This window comes from Saccoglossus kowalevskii, chromosome 6, assembly GCF_978046115.1.
Source record: "Saccoglossus kowalevskii chromosome 6, keSacKowa6.1, whole genome shotgun sequence".
Classification (NCBI taxonomy): Eukaryota; Metazoa; Hemichordata; class Enteropneusta; family Harrimaniidae; genus Saccoglossus; species Saccoglossus kowalevskii.
In genome coordinates this window covers 23016912-23040190 of record NC_140646.1, presented here as the reverse complement: position 1 = coordinate 23040190, position 23279 = coordinate 23016912, and the positions used below count along the sequence as shown (strand labels likewise).

Below are 23279 nucleotides of genomic sequence, written 5' to 3'. Positions count from 1 at the left end.
AGCCCACAATCACAAGTAATTGCCTGCTTTAACGCAGAAGTTAATCGACTTGCTTACATTGGAATTGGAATGCTTAAGAAAATATGTACAAAACACTCAAATTATATATTTTTTAAATCAATGACTGCAATAATGATATTTTCAAATCAGAAACCTTCTTGATAGGGCAATCGAGCGCAAATTGCATACCTTTTGCCCTGTGGAAGACCTTGCATCTCGATTGCCTATCCCATAGTAAAGTATCAGAACAGCCATCTGCAATTTGTAATGCCGGAAATACAGATAAATATTTGAAGATTATCTATATGAATGATCTTACAATTAAACAAGGTAATTTGTTAATTTGTGGCGTGTTAAATAAAGCTAATAGTGTGATGTCACGAATTTGATCACATAGTTTAGCATTGAAGCTTTCAAACACAAAGTAAAGACTTCGTTTGTCTCATGGCCGTTCCATCAGTCAACAATTATGTTTTGAGAATTCATTATATTTACGAGTTCAGGAATGCATTGGTGACATCAGCTACTTAAATTTGACCCGTGAGTTTTACACATCCTGTTGGGAATGACAGCTGGCCACTAGTGAAACAAACTTGCGCGTGCGCGGAGAATAGTGTGAAACCAACATATTGAGATATTGGTGTATTATGTCGTTCATGATATAAACAGGTTTACTATAGAATAGTTTATTTTAGCTGGAATAAATTTTCGCTGGAAAGAGTTTTTGGATGTTTTGTATAGAATTTATTTTCACTGATTTTTGACAAGAAAAAGGGGTGTTCCAAGCGAAAATGAAGTATTTTACAGTAATCGGCTTGCATTGACCAATCAGATAATAAGGTTTATATCACACAGTGTGTAGATATTTAATAATATTTAGTAGTATTATCACTTCCTCATTACAGGAAACTGTCATGACGGTATGAGATATAAATACATGTATTTAATAGGTTTATATGACCTTGTATACTCTCAGTAATGGCTCATTCACGCACTCACGTCTTATAATATATATAGTCGAAACTACTTCTATTGGTAAATCTACATTCTTCAACACATTTAGGAACGAGATTTACGTATTTCAAATAGTCATACAATCAGTCAATTATAGATTCACGAACAGCAGCAAATGTCAACACGTACATCGTCCATGCAGTTGAAATTGAGCTAAATTATCTCATTTTTCAGTTATATCTTCAACACATTAACTTATTTATCATTCTGCCATCATTGTCATCATTGAAGCAAATCATATGACAGCAAAATAACAATTACTTCAATTTTAAACTGCCAGCGAACTGTGTAATTGCGGTTCTCTCCGTACAACAATTCATATGTCGTAGAAGCGGAAGTAATTACTAATTATTTATTCAAAACCAAGAGCACGACACATTTCGAACAAGAAACACTTACTTCCAATAGAGGGTGAAATTTACCTGCTAATAATATTTGTTCAACGGGCAGCCGGTGTTATAGTTTTCTTATATTCAGGACCGCTGATGTATAAACTCTGAATTCATGCTAAATGTTTAACAAAATTGTCACTGTTTTATCAGGTAACTTCAAGATCAGTTGACAGACAGACAGACAGACAGACACATGATATATCATAAAATATATAAAGAAATATTGTAAAACTATATAACGTTCACTGGGCATGTTTGCGTGCCTCTTTATGGCATTAGGTTAGAGACATTTTTTGTGTGTTAACAGTGTGTTACTTAAATGCCGTATGTGCTTAACACATTCTCTTGCCTTGGTCGTAAACATATCTCGCTATCAAATGGCCCTTATTCATCGTTAAAAAATGCGCATTTGTATTGTGAAACCTGAAATAAATTTATGGCATTTCAATCATTACGGATTAATTAACATTCAACATAACATATATGCACGTTAAAACCGTTTCCCGTGGAAAATACATGGTACTAAAATAAGAATTGTTATTATTATTATTATTATATATTATTGTCACCGTAACGCAATAAGTTACAGCGTGCCGTAATTTCTTCGCATTTATTTGCATTACTCATTATTTCAGCACTGTTGCATGATGATGTACGATGGACAGCAAATTAATTATTGATACTTTTGAACAACTCAAAGTTAAATTAATCACATCACCATGGCAATCGCCAACAACATAAAATGCTCTTTAAAACACGTTACTTGGGCATTTACAGACGACTTTAGACGCACTCTGTGCATCTCGCCAGACGTCTAGTATTCAGAGTATATTTCCTGACCGAAGGTTAGTTGAAGGTATAAATATATGTATACCGAATGTAGTAGTGTACAGCGAATACTGTATAGTGTGTTTGCCGCTATTGAGCGTAACTTTTACCACGACGCCAATTGTCGCATTGAAATATGCCCGACATTATTGTAGCGCACAGTACTTTGTGGTAGAATGTTCAGACGGGATATACGGTACACGGGGTACATTGCGTAAACATACACTCTCGTTATTTGAATATAAAATGTTACAATTGTGTCGTTTCTTGTTATCAGTCTTGCTACCCGAATTATGAACATTCCAAATAAAATATCTTACTCTATCCTATCATCGTAATTATCTAATTCACTATAGATGTTTGCGAGAGGCGATAACCGTGAGCACCCGACCAATTGCTGGGCAACGTCCGGAATTGAGATGCGGAATTCCCAAATCGCTGACAAAGATGACATAAAATTGAAAGAACATGAGAAGGAATCCTACAAGGACTCTGTCCACCAATTTATGTCTGTAACAACGGCACACGGACTGCCGAAGGCGTTTGAAGGCCGTGGTATCTGCGTGAGTTTGTTTTGGGCTATCGTCTTCTTGGCCGCTCTTACGGGTGCAGTGATCCAGATATCCATGCTCATGGTTCAATACTTGGAATGGGATGTCAAGATCAAAGTAAGTCACACTTATATTTTATTTGTGCCAAGAAACGTGTTCTGTCACGTTGTTCAGTTTATGTTATTTGATATCAGTATTTTAGTCTAGATTTTATACAGGTAACCATAGCCATTTCATGTTAGCATTTTTTATCTTCAGCTTGGAACTTAATGGCAAAATAGGTACCTTTGTCGTGTATGGCAGTCCGTCGTCATCACGGCACTAAACTAATTGGTAAAACTATCTACTTCAGTGTTTGGTGCTCGTCTATATAGCGCAACTGAAATCTTCTTCTATGTCTTTAATTCTATGTCATTCGGAATGGTTTCTTCAATAAATTCCTCGTTTACTATAAGTGTTCTGTAGCAATCATGAACATCTCGATCTGTAAAATTGATTCTTAGGATATTGTACGTTATAGGCTTGCCTGATTTGGTTTTGTAGGCGGTAATTTTATACTTTGTTTGGTTCTATTCTGTCTGTGACACCAATAATCCTGGCCTCAAAATCAAAATACAGTAGCGATATTGCAAATGAGGTTTTAACTCCATCAAATAGACACGAACTTGTATTGATAGTAGTATTATAGCAGAATAATCAAAGAAGACATCATCGTATTACTCATAGTTTAGAATCCAGCACATGTTCCACTCTATGTCAAGATTATTGCCCGAATTAGAGATGATGTAATTGTCGTCAGGCACTCCTCGTCTTTCGCTGGTTCTTTCTTTCTCGGAATTATGGGAAATTTGGTTTACGCGCTTCCCCGTCAGCAAATGCACACTTTTTTTTTTCTTTCTATTATTTTATCGAAGAATTCTTTGCTCGAAAATGTATACAGCGATATATTGAGCGATAAATATAAACTCTTAGCATGTTTTCAACGACAATATTAGAATCTTTTGTGTATTTCCATATATACACTATGCGTGCATATATCCCGTGGTATCGATGGCTTCGGGGACTGGTAATGCATATGTCATTTGAATGATTAAAGGGTGGTGTTCGTCGCGTTGCGCATGTGCGACATTTGTTTTGTTTCCCCACAATCCAATGCGCCATTTTAATGGTACATGTCTATCATTAAATGGTCAATTATATATATTATTCTCTTACTGATTTGATTATATAGTAGGGAATACTATACTTTTTTGTCAGTAGTTTGATTGCGCTGTAATTTGTCTGTTGTTTGTAAGTTATTTGAATGAGTGTGATATCAAACTGTTAAACGTATTGTAAGGTGTATAACTGAATTATGACCTGAAATAGAACGATTATTGTAAAAAAAAAAACTAGCAACTAAAAATGTAACACATTACTTGGTTATATACGGAAACATTCCGAGTTAGATGCTATCATGAAAGTGTGTAACAGTGTAATTATTTCAAAACTAGACTTTGCCAATACAGTTTGAGACATCTATAGATTAGAAGAATTACAGTTCATGTGTTATAAAAATAGTTCACAGAAATGTAATCATCCCGCGTGAATGGTTTTGGTCCTGAAATGTATACTATAAATTTAAATCAACTCAAATTGAACCTGTTACCTTGTAGAACACAGGTATAGTAATTTGTTTTTGCAAATAGAACGGTACAAGAGTGGAATAACCTTTCAGTTTCGCTTGTGACTGCTTCTAGTGTACATTCATTTACAAGAGATATCGGCCGACATAATTCTAATAGGTGCGTAATATAGAAATTCACAAGTCGAAACACGGACTTAGTGTGTTATCCTATCACGGCAACACACAGTAGACTAGTGATACACGTATGAGGCTTGCAGTACGATGAATCATGTATAAACACAGACTGCAACTCGTCTAATAATATTACTATTAATATGTGTAACCAGAAAAAGTGTTGCCTAAAATCCGGCCTGGGAACGTTCATATAAATAATTAAACGTTTTGTGTGAAATAAATGAATAGGACAATTTTGTTTAGATGCACCCACCGGTGTATGATTTCCGGTAAATGACCACTACTCGGTTTTTTAATTAATAAATTTATTTTTTTAACAGATCAAAGTAGTTTCTGCGTCACATTTGCAATTCCCAGGTATCAGTATATGCAATACAAATAAACTAAGAAAATCTGCCATCGAGAAATCCGAGCATAAGGACCTCAACAAAGTGGACGACGACATAGTGTTACCATACTATGGTAAGTAAATAAATGGAATAAAATGAATAAATTAGGTCTATTCAATTGGATTAGGGGGTTATAAACGAGCAGTGGTATTCGTTAGTGGAAGAGCCTTCTGGTAAAATTTACATATTTAGTGGGTGATAATCACCTAGCAAAGCGACGAACTAATATTCGCGTATATTCTTCGCACTGACCAGGTTACGTATAAGACAATTAAAAGTGTGTATTGAGCAGAGTGTCACAAGATAATAAAACGTCCAAAGTTACATTCTTGTAAAACTAATATTAAAAACTATGTGAACGTCGAGGTGTCGTTTCTGTGTAGGATCAACACGTAGGAAAAACAAACCGTGTAGATTTGAGAAGCTTCGAAAACCCAGATCAAAAACGAAAGAAAATGTTGCTGCGGAAATGACATTCTTTGGATGCCGAGACCCCGTCATTTAGTCTGTGTAATGAAAAAAAGATGCATTTATTCCGCCAGTTCATTGAAGTATACTAAAATGCATCTGTCCATCTATGCCATGGTCTATGGAGTAAGTTTTAGCACTGCAATTTTAAATACAAAATCTTGAACGCGCAATGCGTGGCGGGCTTATACTGACCATTGAAAATGTCATATCAAAATGTCAGTTTGTAGAAATAAAACCCAAACTCTGCGAGGGAATCATTATATAACTAATTCTTGCGAAAATGGGTGCATAACATTTTTCATAATATAAAAGAGAACATGAATTCTTATCAAGATAACAGTTTCATCAAAGACAACAATTGGAAATTTACAAATAACAACAGGATATAAAACATCTCGTACGCTTGGTTATTATCTTCCACCGAATATGCTAATTTTCCCCGGGGACTTCTTATATACGCTACTAAAAACCCTTGCTTAGTTCAGATAAGAAATCAACAGCCATAAAAGGAAACGTTTTTTTTTACACGGTGCACTCATTTACCTGTACTTGTCTAATAAGTGCAACGTAAAGTAGAGACCAATGGCTATTATTTCATAAATATATTCACTTTTATGGTTATGGAAATTGACATAATAGTTATTACACAATGAATTGCTACCGTTATATTAATTGCTATATGTAGCTCACATGATTACCTTAAGCCAAGCATAAGCGAAGGATACGATTAAAATTAATTTATGATTAGATTATGCACCAATGCGAATAGTTGGGCGTGTATTTAGTGTACATTATAGGTGAGAATACAATATGACTTGAATATATTAGACGATGAACAAATATACAAGACATAACAGAAATACCTGGCAGAGAAAAAGTTTGTGAAAACAGACGCAAACACATCTATGTAACTTGCAGTGCATCCTACCTGAATTGATAATGTTGTTTTTAAAGTGCCTGTGAAATGGCTGCTATTTTCACGCCTAAAATTATCCATTGTTACATAAATATTAATAATTTTTATGTTTCTAAGCAAGAATTATTTTTTTAGGTGAAAAACTCAATCTACGGTAACTTTATTTTTGCATATTTTAAAACGAGGCTCCTCATTAGCTTCTTATTTGCATACTGAAATTCCCCTTGTGACGTCAGAAGGGGAAGTCGCATGTCAGCTTGCATTGCCGATACGTGTAAATACGGCAAATTTCTTGTGCAGTTTTCTCGTCTTTGACTAAATTTTCATTTATGTACTTGTTCGTCGAGGAGAAATGGACCATAATGAACACATAGTATCAATTTTTGTTGCATGGGGTTGAGGTAGATGCGAAATATGTCCGTTCTGGTGTAGCTGGTCAGCTATAGAAAGCTATAGCCAGATACAAATCGAAGAAAGTATGGAAAGAACTCTCCTAGGGTGGTTCCAAGTATAGTTTAACAATTATAAATATTTCATGGAATAATGACCATTTATGATGATTTAATATTTTAGTCATATATCTTGTCAGACAACGAAACTAAAGCACTAGTTGCATGACCGTATCTGCAACAGTATCCAGTACATTAAAGTTAGGTATAGTAATATAGTTCAATTAATTAATCATAACTGTGGATTATCTAAAAGCCTAATGTCATTAAGATTTTTGATTAGTAGTACTCAAGATATTTATGGAGCACCTAAAAATTGGTTGATTTATGCAAATGAGGTCATTAGTAAACACAAAATTTAACCTTAAACTGAACATGTCATTGAGTTATGGCTTATCTATAAGCATCTACATGTGTATGCACCAAGTTTTATTGAATCTGATGCGTGGTTGTGATATTGTTAGCAAAGTTGAATATTGGCTAATTTATATGCAAATTAGGTAATTAATATACACAGATATTAAACAAAAACTAATTAAGTTTATGCATTATTATTCAAAAGCAACTACGTACCATGCTTCATTCAAATCAGTTGAAAGGTACTTGAAAACAAATGAAAACGCTTAAAATTGGCTAATTATTATTCAAATTTGGTCATTGATATGCATGCACTTAGGTCTGAGAATTATCCTAGAGTATGTACCAAGTTTCATTGAAATCTGTTTAATAGTACATGAGAAACAAATGAAAAAGTTTAAATCAGTTAATTAATATGCAAATTAAGCAACTAATATACATGGAATTTTAACCAAAGAATAATCAGGTCTGAGCATTATGCTAGAGTATGTACAAGGTTTATTGAAATATGTTTAATATTAAAATAGAAACAAGTGTAAATGCTTAATTTTGGTTAATTAATATTGCTAATTAGGTAATTAATATGCACGTAATTTCAGCCAAAAACTAACCAGGTCTTAGCATTATCCTAGAGTATGTACCAAGTTTCATTAATCTGATAATTGGTTCCCGAGATATCAGTGGAACATACACACATGCACTAACTCCAAAGACTCCGACTGTGACCATGCAATACACATAAACAGAGGAAATTTTATCTATTTGAGGATTCAAATAGTGATAAACAGTTTTCCTGCGTGTTGCGTGAAATCGAACGTTCAAACAGGATAAACAAAACTTATAGCGTCTTGGCTTCAAAACATTGCGTTGGATTCAACAATGTTAGGGTTTATTTCCACAGTTAATGATGTGATATGTAATTGATGATGGCCAATTATAAGGATAACTCAACGCCATATTCCCCTCTGTAAAATAGGCATTTCGGCATTGAACTATATAAAATAGCGAAATCCAAATTCAAAAACAAATCATTCATTTTTTTGCGAGATTGTTTTCGGGCATTCTGCGAGATGTCACAGTGAACAATGAAAATAGCATATGGTAGTACTGGCTAAGGGAGAATGAAAACTGTCATTCCCAGTTTCCTGTCATGACATGTCGTGTCAACGTCAACTCATTCAAGAATGCGGTTCAACTGTTAACCTGTTCGTTACCGTGGATGTATTGAGATGTGGTGAGTTTTGACATGTGTTAAAATATGCGACTGCATCCAATTGGACAGACGAATCTTCAGGCGCGTTATTCCTTAATCAATAAGGCAGAAGTCTGAATGATTGGGAAATACTACATAGCAGTACATTACCATCTGTGGAATGGTGTTCACCATAAGTCATTTCGAACGGCGTCTTTTGGTGCAGTGAGTGTGGCGTGGAAGGTAGCGTGTATGCCTGCCTTAGCGAGCGATTGTCGTAATAACGAACTCAAAACCTGCGTTTTATGTTGTGATAATGTTCTGTCTGTTTGCGTGTACAATTAATTTACCATTTTTCAGTTGCTCCAGTATTCATGGGTTCGCTTGGACATCAACATTATGACCTTTAAACATAAGGCGTGGAAAATAAAGCCATTGAACAAAGGGGATGACCTAATTGAGGGCAAGCAATTTAATACAAATTAGATGAGTTGTGTTCAATCAGGAAAATTTCCGATTCTTACTTTGCACACAGTGTAGTATACCTTCAGTCACGCAAAACCATTTCGATTACCGATTGTGTGACGCTCACAGTCGCAGTCATGTACTTTGTAAGTTTAATTTTTTCAATACATTCATAGATGACAGAGGATGTATGCCCAATGACTTCGCATGTAACAACACAGGATGCATTAAGAGCTACCTTCAGTGTGATGGATATGATAACTGTCGGGACAGAAGCGACGAGATCGGATGTAGATATGGTGAGTATGACGCAATGGTACATCGATTCGTTACTGACATTACGAAAGAACTGGGTGACACATATGAAGGAAATAATTCTATATTTACAGGTAGATGTGGCAGTGCACAATTTAGGTGTTCTTCTGGCAGTAATATGGGAGTTTGCATCAAGCTTAAGTTTCAGTGTGATCGGAATTTGGATTGCTATGATGGTGAAGATGAAAACGATTGTGGTAGGAAAAGTAACATTATATACTTGCTTCTGATGATTTAGATTGTCAAAAAACACGGGGTCACATGCACTGTACACATTTTTGTGGTAAATTGTGTCGAGTGACAAAATGGTATAACATTGTAACACCATTTTATATGTCAATTCTGGACTACTGTTTGACAGTTTGTCTCAAATTCAAAGTCATACAATCATACGACCATACAAAAATATGCAAATATTCTAAAAAACCAAGTAGAGATGGATGTCAAAATGATTATGTAGGTTTGTGTGAGGTATCTTTACTAAGTTTATCAAGTAATCGTGTATATATAATTTCGTTTACAGTAGTTTGAACATGTCAGAGATATGGATCCAGAAGATGATGCTTGATTATTAAGATTTTTTAACATTCAGTCATCTTGTATCTGCTCGTCAAACGAGTACTTAGTCATATTGAAAGATATGGCACTACAACTGCATTCATTAAAACAAAATGGCCACCAGTTGGCCGTTTTGAATCCGTTCTGAAAAACAGAATGAGTGCATCAAAGTCCAATAATGTCCAATTGTATGTACCAAGTTTGAACAAAATCCATCTGTAAACAGCCGAGAAAATGTTTATTTCGATGGTTTTTCAGCACCAAAACGGTCGCCATTCGGCCATTGAATCAGATCGTGAAACAAATTGATGTGCAATATGTATAATGCTATGTAGGATGTATGTGTGAAGTGTGAATCGGTTCAAGCATGAGGACAATTCATAAGTCCAAGTTTTCGGATGGCGATCGAATGGGGAATAATTGAAAGCACAGATAAATTTATCGATGAGCCGGGATGTGAATATATTAACACAAGGCACTATATACGAATTTGTAGTAAATTTAAATGCATGGCCGGATGCGTATTAGGATAATGTAGCAGGCACTTTGTCACAGAACGCTGGATACATGGTAGCATAGTCTACTATCAGTGGCGGATCTCGGGGGAGGGGGTTCTTGGGGTCCGGACCCTCCGTTTTTTTATAACTTAGTCTGGCGATTTTAAAGTTTAATCCCCCAAATAAAAGTGTCAAAATAAATCTATGACCTTTCTCACTAGGGGGATAAATAGGACAAACTAAATCAACAGCAACCCTTTTGAATGGTACATCTATCAGTAGAATCTTCTGAAGGGGGAACTTCATATGTCACAGAACGCTATAAGCGATCAGTATGACACAATGCAAAATACACGCCCAACAATAATTGCGCGAACAGCTCTGTCCCGTTTGCCTTTAAACAGGCTATCCCTAATGACATGGGCCACGCCCAAAAATTCACTAAAGTCTACCTTAACTAATCAGTAGTTCCGGTAACTCGCCTCAATACCATTCGCTGAAGACTCCGACTTTACCCACTACCACTCGCTACCTACTCCGCCATCTTAGCCCCACCTGTCTGTATTCATTCTGCCACAGAGGGCGCACGTCACAAAATCACTTATGCAAATGAAAATAAAGATACATAATAAAAATTCATGACACACTACTCAGAAAGTTTAAATCCATACAAATATGACAATCCGACCAATCACCTAATTGCCTATGCAAGACAATATATTACAACGTGGTCAGAGAGACATTGCTCAAAATGTATGTTTGTTTTGTTTTATTTTCAGGTATTTTATCTTTGTGCTATTTAAGTGTGTTGAAATGTTGTTTTCTTTTCAATCTGTGTCCCTGTCATTGGGTGCACACACATTGACGAGTTGCAACATAACAATGTCTTTGTTACTGTATGTATTTCTTGCAATTGGTCCTACCAGCACTTCGAATGACAATGCTACCAATTATGACATTCTAGTTTATATCGCGTTGATAACAGTGATATATTAATTCAGAATATCATTACCTATTTGCCATGAATCCTACCAGCCTAGGCAATATACCATACCACTCACATGTAACACACGACACAATAAAAGTATGCATTGTTCGCAAAGCAACGTGAACGTAAAACTAATGTTGGGTGTATATTTTATTTGTAGTATGCAAGGAGAAAAAGGAGTTCAGCTGTCTTGATAATGGGCGCTGTATACCCGTTAATTATCTCTGTGATGGCGACAATGATTGTAACGATGGCAGTGATGAAAAAGAATGTGAGTGTGTAATAATATCACAGTAATACTACATATGGGATGCATAATGTTCATGCGCTACCTTGAAATATTAACATATCATTTCAATACATAGTAATAATGCATGTTATGTTTAGTCCACTGAGTACTTGCACTCACATCGGTAAAATGCATAGGCAATCCAAACCAATGGTGTAAGGCATGTGACGCCTAAATTGCGCTGTGAACTCAAATAGCGGTATGTTGCATATGATACAGGAACAGTGTTGTGCTTGTGTCACATCTGAGTCGCGTTGTGTTTGTCTAATCTGTAGTGGGCATGACGCCTTCAAAAGTAATTTTACCTTTTTGTTGGAAGTATTTTTTTCTTTTTTTTAAATGGGTTACATGCTGCTTCTGATGACCAAAGTTTTAATAGAATGGCCAGAAGTACCTATCAAAATTATGTAATATATAAGCGGTAACTACCACATCGTCAATATAACAAAATAATGTGATATTGCTGTCCAACTGGTTTTATCCCTTCATTTATTTTGAATAGAAGTGAGTAGATTAGAAACAAAGAAATTGAGCCTTGGATATGTTGCATAAATTAACACTATACAATGCGAGAAGGATATGATGTATTGAGAGGTTTATTTTTCCTATATTTCGACCCTATTGTTTTTGTTAAGTGCTGATATAACAACTCGTCTAGCACTCCTTTCCTAGATATATTCGTTCGCTGCATCAAAGTTATACATACAACATAGCTAGAATCCTTTAGCCCCTTTCGCAATTAGTGCCAAACAGACTACAACGGCTTGCGACTTGAAATTGTTTCCGTTGTACGACTCGTTGTAGCCGTTGTACCACTTATTGTACGACCCAGATGCGACAAAATGGTCGCATCTCGGTCGGGAAAAAAAAACGTGCTGCTCCGATATTTTGAGCGACTGACGCGATGAAAAATAATTGCACGACAGGCAGTACGAGTGTTGTGCGACTTTGCACGCACTCATAAGACCCCGAACGAGTGTTGCACGAGTATTTTCATGTCGTACGATGATGCGTTCTGTCGTACGAGTCCGTTGTACCACCCTAAGACTATTGGAAGACCTGTCTTCCCCCTTCGCAACGTTGTACGATTTTTTTCACCCTCAATATAAGCTCGAGAACTCCTGAGCTTTCATCCCAAATACGTACGATTTTATATATTGCTTGCGACTCAAAGACACCACTTCTACAACAGGACGGAAAAAATATTTTCGAAAAAAAAAATTATCGCACGAGTGAGGCGCCAATTGTGAAAGGGGCTTTACATACAGAGAGCCCAAAAAACAAAAACAAATCAAAACTAGCTCCCGGCCATTATTGTCAACTGCCTCGTTTTCAGAACAGGTATACAACCTCGTTCGCACCTCATAATTTAGCGACACATAAGTATTGAAGTAGTCAGTCAAATGGAATAACAAGTTTACTGGATTACTGCTAATGTTAGAAATGTACACGAGTCATTGTTAAACCAATAGATGAAAGAATTAGTTAAACAATGAGCATGTGTTATTTTACCATAGGCTCTAACGACGGGACTTATTGCGCATCGGACTATTTTAAATGCGATAACGATAGGACTTGTATACCACCGAGCTGGAAGTGTGACGGAGGTGCGGACTGTGAAGACGAGGCAGATGAAAGCTCATGTCCCACCCAAAACCCAGGTAATTGAATATACATAATATATACTGCACTGTCAAATATGTGATTAAATAGCATGGAGGCGTGTTTGTTATGAGTTAAACTGTGACAAAATTATAAACAAATGCGATAATGTGACACCTTTATCTACTTACATTTATTCTTTATTGTTTGATTTTTGCCTGTAAGTGGCAGTGAATTTAATTTTTGGTGTGAATTAAATATGTGGACTTGTGTAAAGTGTTTTGGTGTTGACATCGATCAATAGTGTGAGACCATTATCTCATCGCTTAATTAAAGAAAACCAAAATCCCAGCGGTTGATTAGCTGGTACATTAAATTGGTGGATTTAATTGTCACCAATGTTTTTTAACATTTTGTTTGGACTATAGCATAACATAGTTTCGTATGTTCATTCCTAAATTGCCAACATGTATTTCTTTTGTTTTTGTTTCACAAGGCACTATTCAACAGTGTTCAAACTCTGAATATCAGTGTGAACCTGGGCATTGTATTCCAATGAGTTATCTGTGTGATCAGTACGCTGACTGTGCTAGCGAATCAGATGAAGAGGATTGTGGTGGTAATTTTAAAAATATTTGATTTTCATGAAGAGTGCAACGTCGTACCAAATTATATTTTTTATTTGCGTGTTTAGTTTCACTGAATTGAATATCTGAATTATAGTAATCAGAGTTCCAATGAGTTATGTGTGTGATCACTACGCTGACTGTGCTTCAGGATCAGATGAAGAGGATTGTGGTGGTAATCGTATTCTAAAAATATTTGATTTTCCTAAAGAGTGCAACGTCTTACCAAATTATATTTTTTAATTATTTCTTTGTGTGGTATGCTTTGTTGCGTGTTTAGTTTCACTGGATTGAATACCTGAATTATAGTAATCAGAGATGATGCTCTATTTGCAGGATGTGCTGATGACCAGTTCTTATGTGATGAAGCCTACTGCATTTACAAAGGATGGTTGTGTGATGGAGAACATGACTGTATGGATGGAACAGATGAGCTTGAGATAAACTGTATTACGAGTTCTGGGACTGAGGCAACCATAACAAGTATGCAGTGCTAATATAATATGATTTAATGTTTTGTTGATTTGATTCATTGTACACGTGTATATCATACACATGAGTGATCATACTCTTGTTTACTCAGACCCTTGCGCGGATGGGGAGTTTCACTGCGGTGATGAAGAATGCATCTATGCTGGATGGGAGTGTGACAGTGAACCGGATTGTTCTGGGGGTCAAGATGAGATCGATTGCCGTATGTATATATTTATGTACACTGCGTACTAATTCTATTTGTACTTCGTGATACAAATCATATTGTGGTTTTATGCAAAATTAGTCAACGTATGTATACATTTAGGCATTAAATTCTACTTATGATGAAACCGTAAATCCCGTACAGTTTGGTCAGTTTTAATTACGTTGTACCTCTATATTTTCAAAACGAGCTTTGAAAAATAAAAACAAACACCATCTGATATCTGGGACAAACGTATTAATAAGCAATCATTATCGATTAAATCAATAGTGCTACCAACGAAAAACGTACATGTAGATTGGAACGTTGATTTTTGCAGTTGTAAAAACATGCTAGCCTTTCGACAAATTTCAGTGACATCAAATTTCATAAATGTATTCTTATAGTGAATTATAATTGAAGAGATTCACACGTAAATTACGTAATACATGGCCAACATTTTGACGTCATGAACATTTTGACCCTGTGCGACTGAAAAAGTTCATAATTTTATGAACGTTACTTGGTTCAATGAAAACTACAAGAAATATTCCAATAATTTATTACATGATAATTTACATCTTCATATATTTAAAGGTTGTTTTATATTGTCTGCTAAATGGTATTTTCTGTCTTGCATACCAACTTTCAACAATACGGCAACCCTGCCACTAAAATACGCGAGATATAACAAAACATGCTACATTTGCTTATTCTCCTCAATCATATAACCATTAAATTGCAAAAAATGAATGACATTCTGAAGATTTGTTATCAATCAAATAGATTTTGCTCCATAATAATAGCCTAATTAATTAATAATTAATATTTAATCCATCTAATCATGTGAGTAGCATTGGCTGGTAAATTAGTGTATAGCCTAGGGGGCAAGCTGCATAGAGGCATATTGGCTCGAAACTTATATAATCATTAATACAAAAAGAAAAAAATAAATTCATATGATTGATTGATTGATTCATTTTTTTTTAAATTTATTGACATGTTGTATATGTAGTAGTTAAAAAACTTAAAACCTAACTAGTTTTGTTGTTCTCTGACTGTAGCGACATGTGACGATAGTGGAGAGATTATACCAAGGACTTATGTCTGTGATGGCGATGCAGATTGTACCGATGAATCAGATGAAGTCAATTGCACTGGTAATGTATACCAATCCGTGCCTTGATTACACTGTGATCTGTTGATTTTTTTATTAACAAAGGATCACTGAAATCTTGTTTAAAGCACGAAAGCCAACGAGAATTGTTTTTTTGAGTTTAAAATCGCATTCCATTCTCTCACGTCTCACTGATATTTGATAAGTTGAATGTTCTGTCGATTACAGCATGTTAACTAATCATTTTTTTTATTTAAGTCACTACACAAGACCCAACTAGCACAGAAGGTAAGTTATGTTTTTTACACGTGATATCCAATGATTTTAAATAACACCAATAATAAATATGAGGTAACATAAGGTAATGTACACGTAAGTAGCTCTATATATACCTGGAACACTTCGAACGTTATCTTTGTACTTTTTTGATGATCTGTGTTTTTTATTTATAGTCGGTCCATTTGTATGTCAATCATCTGGAATGACCGTTGAACGTGAGTATGTGTGTAATAACGTGGTTGACTGTGAAGATGCCAGTGATGAGTACGACTGCTTTCAAGGTAAGCACATCCCAATCCATAATTCATTTGTTTACTAATAAAAACATTCTCTTCTGTATTTTAACATGGGTATAAATAAGTAAATATAGTAAAGGCACTATACTAAGGATGAAATATTCAAAAAAATAATATGATTGTGGTTTAACTCTAACGACATCCCATGACCTTAGCATTGGGACTAATAGACATGTTTGCTAGTTAGTTCTGTTTTGTAAACAACATATAATGGACATGCAACCGATAAAGTATAAGGCTAACTCCAACAACCTATCTTATATTTTATTTAATCAGACGCAAGTGCGACGTATGTCCCGGATGTGGGAGAACTTTTGCGGAATTACTCGGCGCTCTCAACGGACACCAACCTGTACGAAGACTTTGTTACGCGTTACTACACAGACCATATGTTTGGTCGAGTTGTACGCGAGAATCCACCAGACTGGCCTGGGTTTATCGCGTACAGTTCTTCTCCAGACTATAGCGATCTGGAAGCTGTACTGAAACTCCAGATCGACGAGATGAATACACTCGGGCACCAATTAAATGATTTTGTCTTAGACTGTACATTTGATGATGTAGAGTGTGACATGGAAAAGTAAGTTTATTTTAAACATTTGACAGGTTATGTTATGGTGATACGCATGCGCAGATTAGTGTATACGACTGGCAGAATAAGTAAAAAAGTGTTTGATGTCACGTTGTTTCTCGTCCTCTCATCACAGTCGTGATTTTTTCGATTCCTTATTTGCAATACATTAATAATTATTTACTTTCATTTTGCAGAGACTTCCGTACTTTTTACGACGACCGTTATGGAAATTGTTACCAGTATAATTATAAAGAACCCGACGATCCGGATCAACTCTTATCTACCAAAACTGGAGTCAAATACGGTATTTTTGATCTACGTACATATGCAACGATATATGTATATCGTAATTAGCTATTCCATTGAAATGAACACATTGCTTCCAGGAGACACATCCTTAATCACATGAGATTTGATTAAACATGACACGTGGTAATGTTATGTTTAAAAACGCTGTCCGAGGCCACATCTCTGACATACTGGGACCAATATATAACCAATGATTTCGTATACGTGAATAGCAATGGTTCCCAGAGTTAGTACAGCAGTTCTATATCATGACATGGTTATATATCTTGCTAACTTGCGCATTTTATTTCATTGTTGTTCTATTTATGCATGGACTGTGCCAAGAAAGCGTTGTACGCGTCTGATATGTTTTACTTCCCGAAACACAAACTCATAGGATACATCAATGTTGTGCCGTGTTAATTTCAGTTCTTCAAGGCAAAATAAAAGATATGTTGTGAGAAATTAAATTCATGTTTCGAGAAAATTTATTTTGTTGCTGAGAAGTAACACTTGGCGAATAACATATGTGCCATCTCAGACTTCCAAAACTGTTATGTTATGTCATGCTAATTTGCATATTTAATTTACAGGGTTGAAGTTGACATTGTTTACCGAGCAAGATGAATACATCAGTGTGTATGGTCGTGATTCTGGTGCCAGAGTGGTGATTCATCCGCCATATATGACAGCCCTGCCATGGTCCGAGGGAATTACCATTGCTCCCGGAAAAATCGTGTCGATTGGAATAAAAGAGGTAGAAATACTCGTCGATTACGGGGTTCAATTTTTACTGTAGAATGAAATGAACCAAATATTTAGTACACATGTTAAGCATGAATGTATTTAGTTAGGTTAGGTTGATTTTGTTAGGTTAGTTTTGGTTTGGCAAGGTAATGATAGATTGGTTGGTTGGTGAATAAACTATTCTTAAAAAATGTGATCAACTAATTCCCAGCTAAATAATTTGCACACACTCTCCGGACAAAGTTGATGAAGGCGTCATGTTAATTGTTTGTCCAAAAGTTCAGTTAGGTACATCTCGCCCCTAAAAAAATATTTGAAATAATAAATGTTTGTGTTCTATGTTTGATTGTACCCGTCTCTAATATGCTGCTTAGCCAAACAAGTGTGTAAATCGTCCAATTATTTAACCAGACAATGATCCGAATCCATTGAAATAAAATTTAATTGACCAGACGACCCAAACAATTCCGATTGTTTCCTACTAGATCATTGTTGAAATCTAACTAAAATATTAAAATCATTCGTAGCTAAATTACACTCGTATTGGTTGTATTGTGAAACATAAATATTTATGACTGTTTAGTATCCCATCACATGTAGATTTAACAATGGTTTATGATAAATAATTTTAAACTCAAAACTACAATTTTTGAAAAGCGATTTATTCAACTACATAAATACTCACAATCTTCAAATTGCCGGTACGTAGCACTAAGTTCATGATGCGCTGTACAGTACCCTCCCAAGAAATATATTGCCAGGTATATTCCTAAAATCCAGATTTCAGAATACAAACTATCTGAACGTAACATTATTAGTCCCCGTTCGGACGCAGTCCGAAAACGGGGACTTATGTTTTGCCCTGTGTGCGTCCGTGCGTCCTTGCGTCCGTGCGTCCGTGCGTCCGTGATCACCTGTATCTCGAACATGCATGGACCGATTAAGTTCAAACTTCACTCATACATCACACATTATATGGGACATATGCACATGCATTTTTTTCATGATCCGATTAACGATAGCCGAATAGCGGCCACTTTAAGGCCGAAAATGCATCAAAATCGCACATTTTCACCATTCCGGACCCGGATCTCAGTTATGCATGGACGGATTTTGTTCAAATTTGGTACATACATTAAACATAATAGGACCTTGATGCACGTCATTTTTTTGGATCGGGTTCGAAATGGCCGACTGGCGGCCATTTTGTTTTAAAGAATTCAGTTCTGGATCCGTATCTGAGACATGCTTGGATTGATCGAGTTCAAACTTCACACACACAAGGTACATCATGTCACAAATATGTATGTGCATTTGTTTCATGATCTCATTAACGATAGCCAAATGGCGGCCACTTTAAGGCCGAAAATGCATTGAAATCGCACATTTGCACCATTCCGGACCCGGATCTCTGTTATGCATGGACGGATTTCATTCAAATTTGGTACATACATTAAACATAATAGGACCTTGATGCACGTCATTTTTTTTTCGGATCAAGTTCGAAATAGCCGACTGGCGGCCATTTTGTTTTAAAGAATTCAGTTCTGGATCCGTATCTGAGACATGTCTGGATTGATCAAGTTCAAACTTCACACACACAAGGTACATCATGTCACAAATATGTATGTGCATTTGTTTCATGATCTCATTAACGATAGCCAAATGGGGGCCGCTTTAAGGCCAAAAATGCATTGAAATCGCACATTTTCACCATTCCGGACCCAGATCTCAGTTATGCATGGACGGATTTCATTCAAATTTGGTACATACATTAAACATAATAGGACCTTGATGCACGTCATTTTTTTTTTTGGATCAAGTTCGAAATAGCCGACTGGCGGCCATTTTGTTTTAAAGAATTCAGTTCTGGATCCGTATCCGAGACATGTCTGGATTGAACAAGTTCAAACTTCACACACACAAGGTACATCATGTCACAAATATGTATGTGCATTTGTTTCATGATCTCATTAACGATAGCCAAATGGGGCCGCTTTAAGGCCGAAAATGCATTGAAATCGCACATTTTCACCATTCCGGACCCGTATCTCAGTTATGCATGGATGGATTTTGTTCAAATTTGGTACATACATTAAACATAATAGGACCTTGATGCACGTCTTTTTTTTCGGATCAAGTTCGAAATGGCCGACTGGCGGCCATTTTGTTAAAGAATTCAGTTCTGGATCCGTATCCAAGACATGTCTGGATTGATCAAGTTCAAACTTCACACACACATGGTACATCATGTCACAAATAGATATGTGCATTTGTTTCATGATCTGCTTAACAATAGCGGAATGATGGCCATTTTAAGGCCGAAAATGCATCAAAATCACGTATTTTCACAATTCCAGAACCGGATCTCAGTCATGCATGGATGGATTTTGTTCAGATTTAGCACAATGTGTTGTACATATGCATTTCGGTCATGATCTGCTTTGAATGTATATGTCACTCAAATATGAACGGAACGGGGACGTGTCATTGACAATGACTTGTTTCTTACAGACACGTGTTGATCGTCAACCAGCGCCTTACGGCACATGTGTCACTACCACTCATTACGAAACTGACTACGGCAAGTACTACAAGGCATCGGTAATTTCAAGTCTTAATTTCAAATCAGTCTTAATGTTAATAATTTGGTGATCAGTATTTGAAAACAAAGGTCTTGCATAGTGACGAGAAGCTTCGCGAATTCGAACAACGAACAACATTGAAGCCAACTATTTGCAGAATGTGTAAAATAATATTAAACTAAAATATTGCTTGATTTTAATTGCTATACTCCATTCCTTATTCTAAAGTTATGTGCTCAAAATGTCCTGCCGTTCAAAAAAAAAAAAAAAAAAAAAAAAAACACCGTTCAAAAAAAAAAACACCGGCGATTTTCGAATTTTAATCACATAGGCATGCGAAGAATCGTGCATACAGGATAGAATTATGGAATACTGTGGGTGTGTAGATACTATGTTAAGGAATGCTACTCGATGTATGCTATTGAATCGCACTCAGGGTAAGTTGTAGCTACGTAACTTAGTGTTGACCTAAACTTCACAGCCATTTTCGATAGATTGTTCTAAATAGTTACCAATGCGTGTTCTTTAAAATTATTTCCTTAGATTTGTTTTACACATATGACGTAATTGTCATTGCACTTCTGATGTCATACATTGGGTATATTTAACAGATACGTGCAGGCAATTGATGTACTTCGGTGTTCAGCATAAAATATTGGGATGTGAATGTCCAGAAGCGTGCAGGTAAGTGAAATAATGTTATGGTGACTTGTATAATTAAAGATATAGTACAAATTCGTTTCATTTCATAGAACTAACAGCATTGCAATTGCTGAGCTTGTGATTCTGATAAAACTTATTGCGCGGCCAATCAATCGACGATAGAACAACGTTTTGGTACACCTGTTTCTTTTAAACACTTAAGAGAACGGTTTTACCATACTCATCGACAACGTCAGTTGGTTGTGTTCGCTACAACTCATTAGTTTATTAGTTTACAATGCTGCCTATCTACTTAGTGATTTGTTAGTCTATGGTTGCGTTCTGTATCGTTGTGCATAACTTTCATAGACAGGATTTTAGCAGGCTACCAATAAATAACATGATGCTGTCCCGGGAACTTACTGTCCCACATCGCCTTGAAAAATGTTTATAAACAGCGTGACATTCTAAACGGTACACCGAATTGTGACATCGTTGTTACATATAATTCGTATCGAATTAGTGTGATTTTTTTGCCTCTCACCAGCCATTTTGAGTACACTCGGATCAAAGGCTATGTCAGGCGGGAAACATTGAATGTTATAGGAAAATGTCACGTTTTTTTCCGACCTGTGTGTTGTATAGAAGTTATATCATTTCTTTGTGTGATAATATCTTCTATATGCTAGAATCGTCAATACGAACCAATGTCCTTCTAATATGTTGCCAGTGTTAGTGACTTGAATGCATGTCTTAACATTTCGTGCTATGATTTTCAGAGAACGTTACTATGAAACATCTATATCACAATCTCTTTGGCCATCAAATACCTACTTGGTAAGTAACCCAGGGTAACTGCGTGAAATAATTCAATATATATATGATATAATGCTTGTGCCTGTCAACAAATCCTGTTCCATAACTAATTCTTAGAACTCTTAAAATGTATGTAGAGTTAATATTTTGTTAGGATTCCTGTTACATATAATAAAAGTTGTTCTTGATTTGTGTATTATGGCTGTAAAAAATGAATGTGTATAACTAAACGTCCGCCCTCAAATGGCACTTGTACTATCAAAAATAAATATAATACGTTGTTTTCCTTCTGTCAGAAACACTTACTGAAACATATACATGCAGAGAACCCGAAAACGCTGAATATTAATGATCTAGAAACCGTAAGGTGAGAATGTTAGGTTTTATATAAATCCTAAGTATATATATGGTTTTCTAATTACTTGAGTGATTGTGTCTGCCTTAGCGAATGAGGTTGGTAAGAGAAAGTACCAAGTATTAAACTGTCCCGAAAAACGTGTGGAATGTACGAAGAGCCGCATCAATAATATATTTTGTGTAATTTGTAGGCAAAATATCATTCGTCTTGAGCTCTACTTTGACGAGTTGAATTTTGAATTAATTACCGAGAAGCCAGAGGTTTCGGTAAGTATATTAGTATAATAATGATTGTATTATTCCACGTCCGACAATCGAAATTGTTTGTCCCTAAAAGATCATAAATTCTACAGCTCATCAAAGATGTGCATCTGGTGAGCCTTACAGTGTGTTGTATACCAGAGCTTGCGCTATCAGCCAAACCCATTCTGCATTAAATCAAGTTTCAACTCTGAAAATGGTGGCAGTTTTAGGAGTTTGCTCAAATATCTGCCATATTATTTAGTGAAATGGTTAATCAATGAAAATATTCGCTTTGTGGTAACGTTTTGGAGCTGTGGCACAATGCCAATCTTGCCATGTTGATATTAATCAATAACGCACACAGCGAGTGATACCTTGTGTATAGCCCAAACAGTATATTAAAACAATTTGTAAAATAAAAACATAATTTCTATTAGCATCCCTTAATTTTAGAACGGTCATTAGCAACCAACGCGGCCTTTGCAACCCGCACATTTGAGAACGGTATATTGTCCATCCACGCTCTGTGTACACTGAATAGCATTTCTTGGAATTTTCAATTTATCATTTTCAGGAAGAGACGTTATTGAGCAGCATTGGTGGTAGTCTTGGACTTTACTGTGGATTTTCGTTCTTAACTATCGTTGAGTTTATTCAGTTTGCCTTTGATCTAGTCAAGCTGACCTACATTCGTCATATTTCCAGAAGAATAAAGCCTGTAGCGTTGACAACTTAAGAAGTCCGAGAAGCCTGGTAAACCTTAACCCTACCCTGCAACCTGAGAAGTAGTGTCGATTACTCCCATCTCTCAACAAACTGTCCGGGACTTGACAATGACATAAATCGTTTTGTAAAACATTTTCTATTCGTCATTAATGCACAATTAGTAAAAAAAAATCCTGATGCATTATGAAAAGTATTTTTTTTAAACAATTTAAAGTGTATGTTTTGTTGTATGC

General features: G+C 35.8%; 1 protein-coding gene across 1 annotated transcript; it reads left to right on the top strand.

Moving 5' to 3' along the window:
- Positions 1-2740: 2740 nt before the first annotated feature.
- LOC144343113 (uncharacterized) lies at positions 2741-23056 on the top strand. Its single transcript, XM_085500632.1, has 22 exons — positions 2741-2902; positions 4907-5052; positions 9009-9124; positions 9215-9337; positions 11344-11454; positions 12990-13133; positions 13571-13693; positions 14037-14183; positions 14284-14394; positions 15441-15536; positions 15752-15781; positions 15946-16053; positions 16345-16648; positions 16837-16946; positions 17524-17687; positions 20192-20281; positions 20594-20699; positions 20874-20946; positions 21684-21741; positions 22017-22087; positions 22269-22344; positions 22895-23056. Exons 1-22 carry the CDS (start codon positions 2741-2743, stop codon positions 23054-23056), a joined length of 2631 nt encoding a protein of 876 aa, XP_085356758.1.
- Positions 23057-23279: the final 223 nt, after the last annotated feature.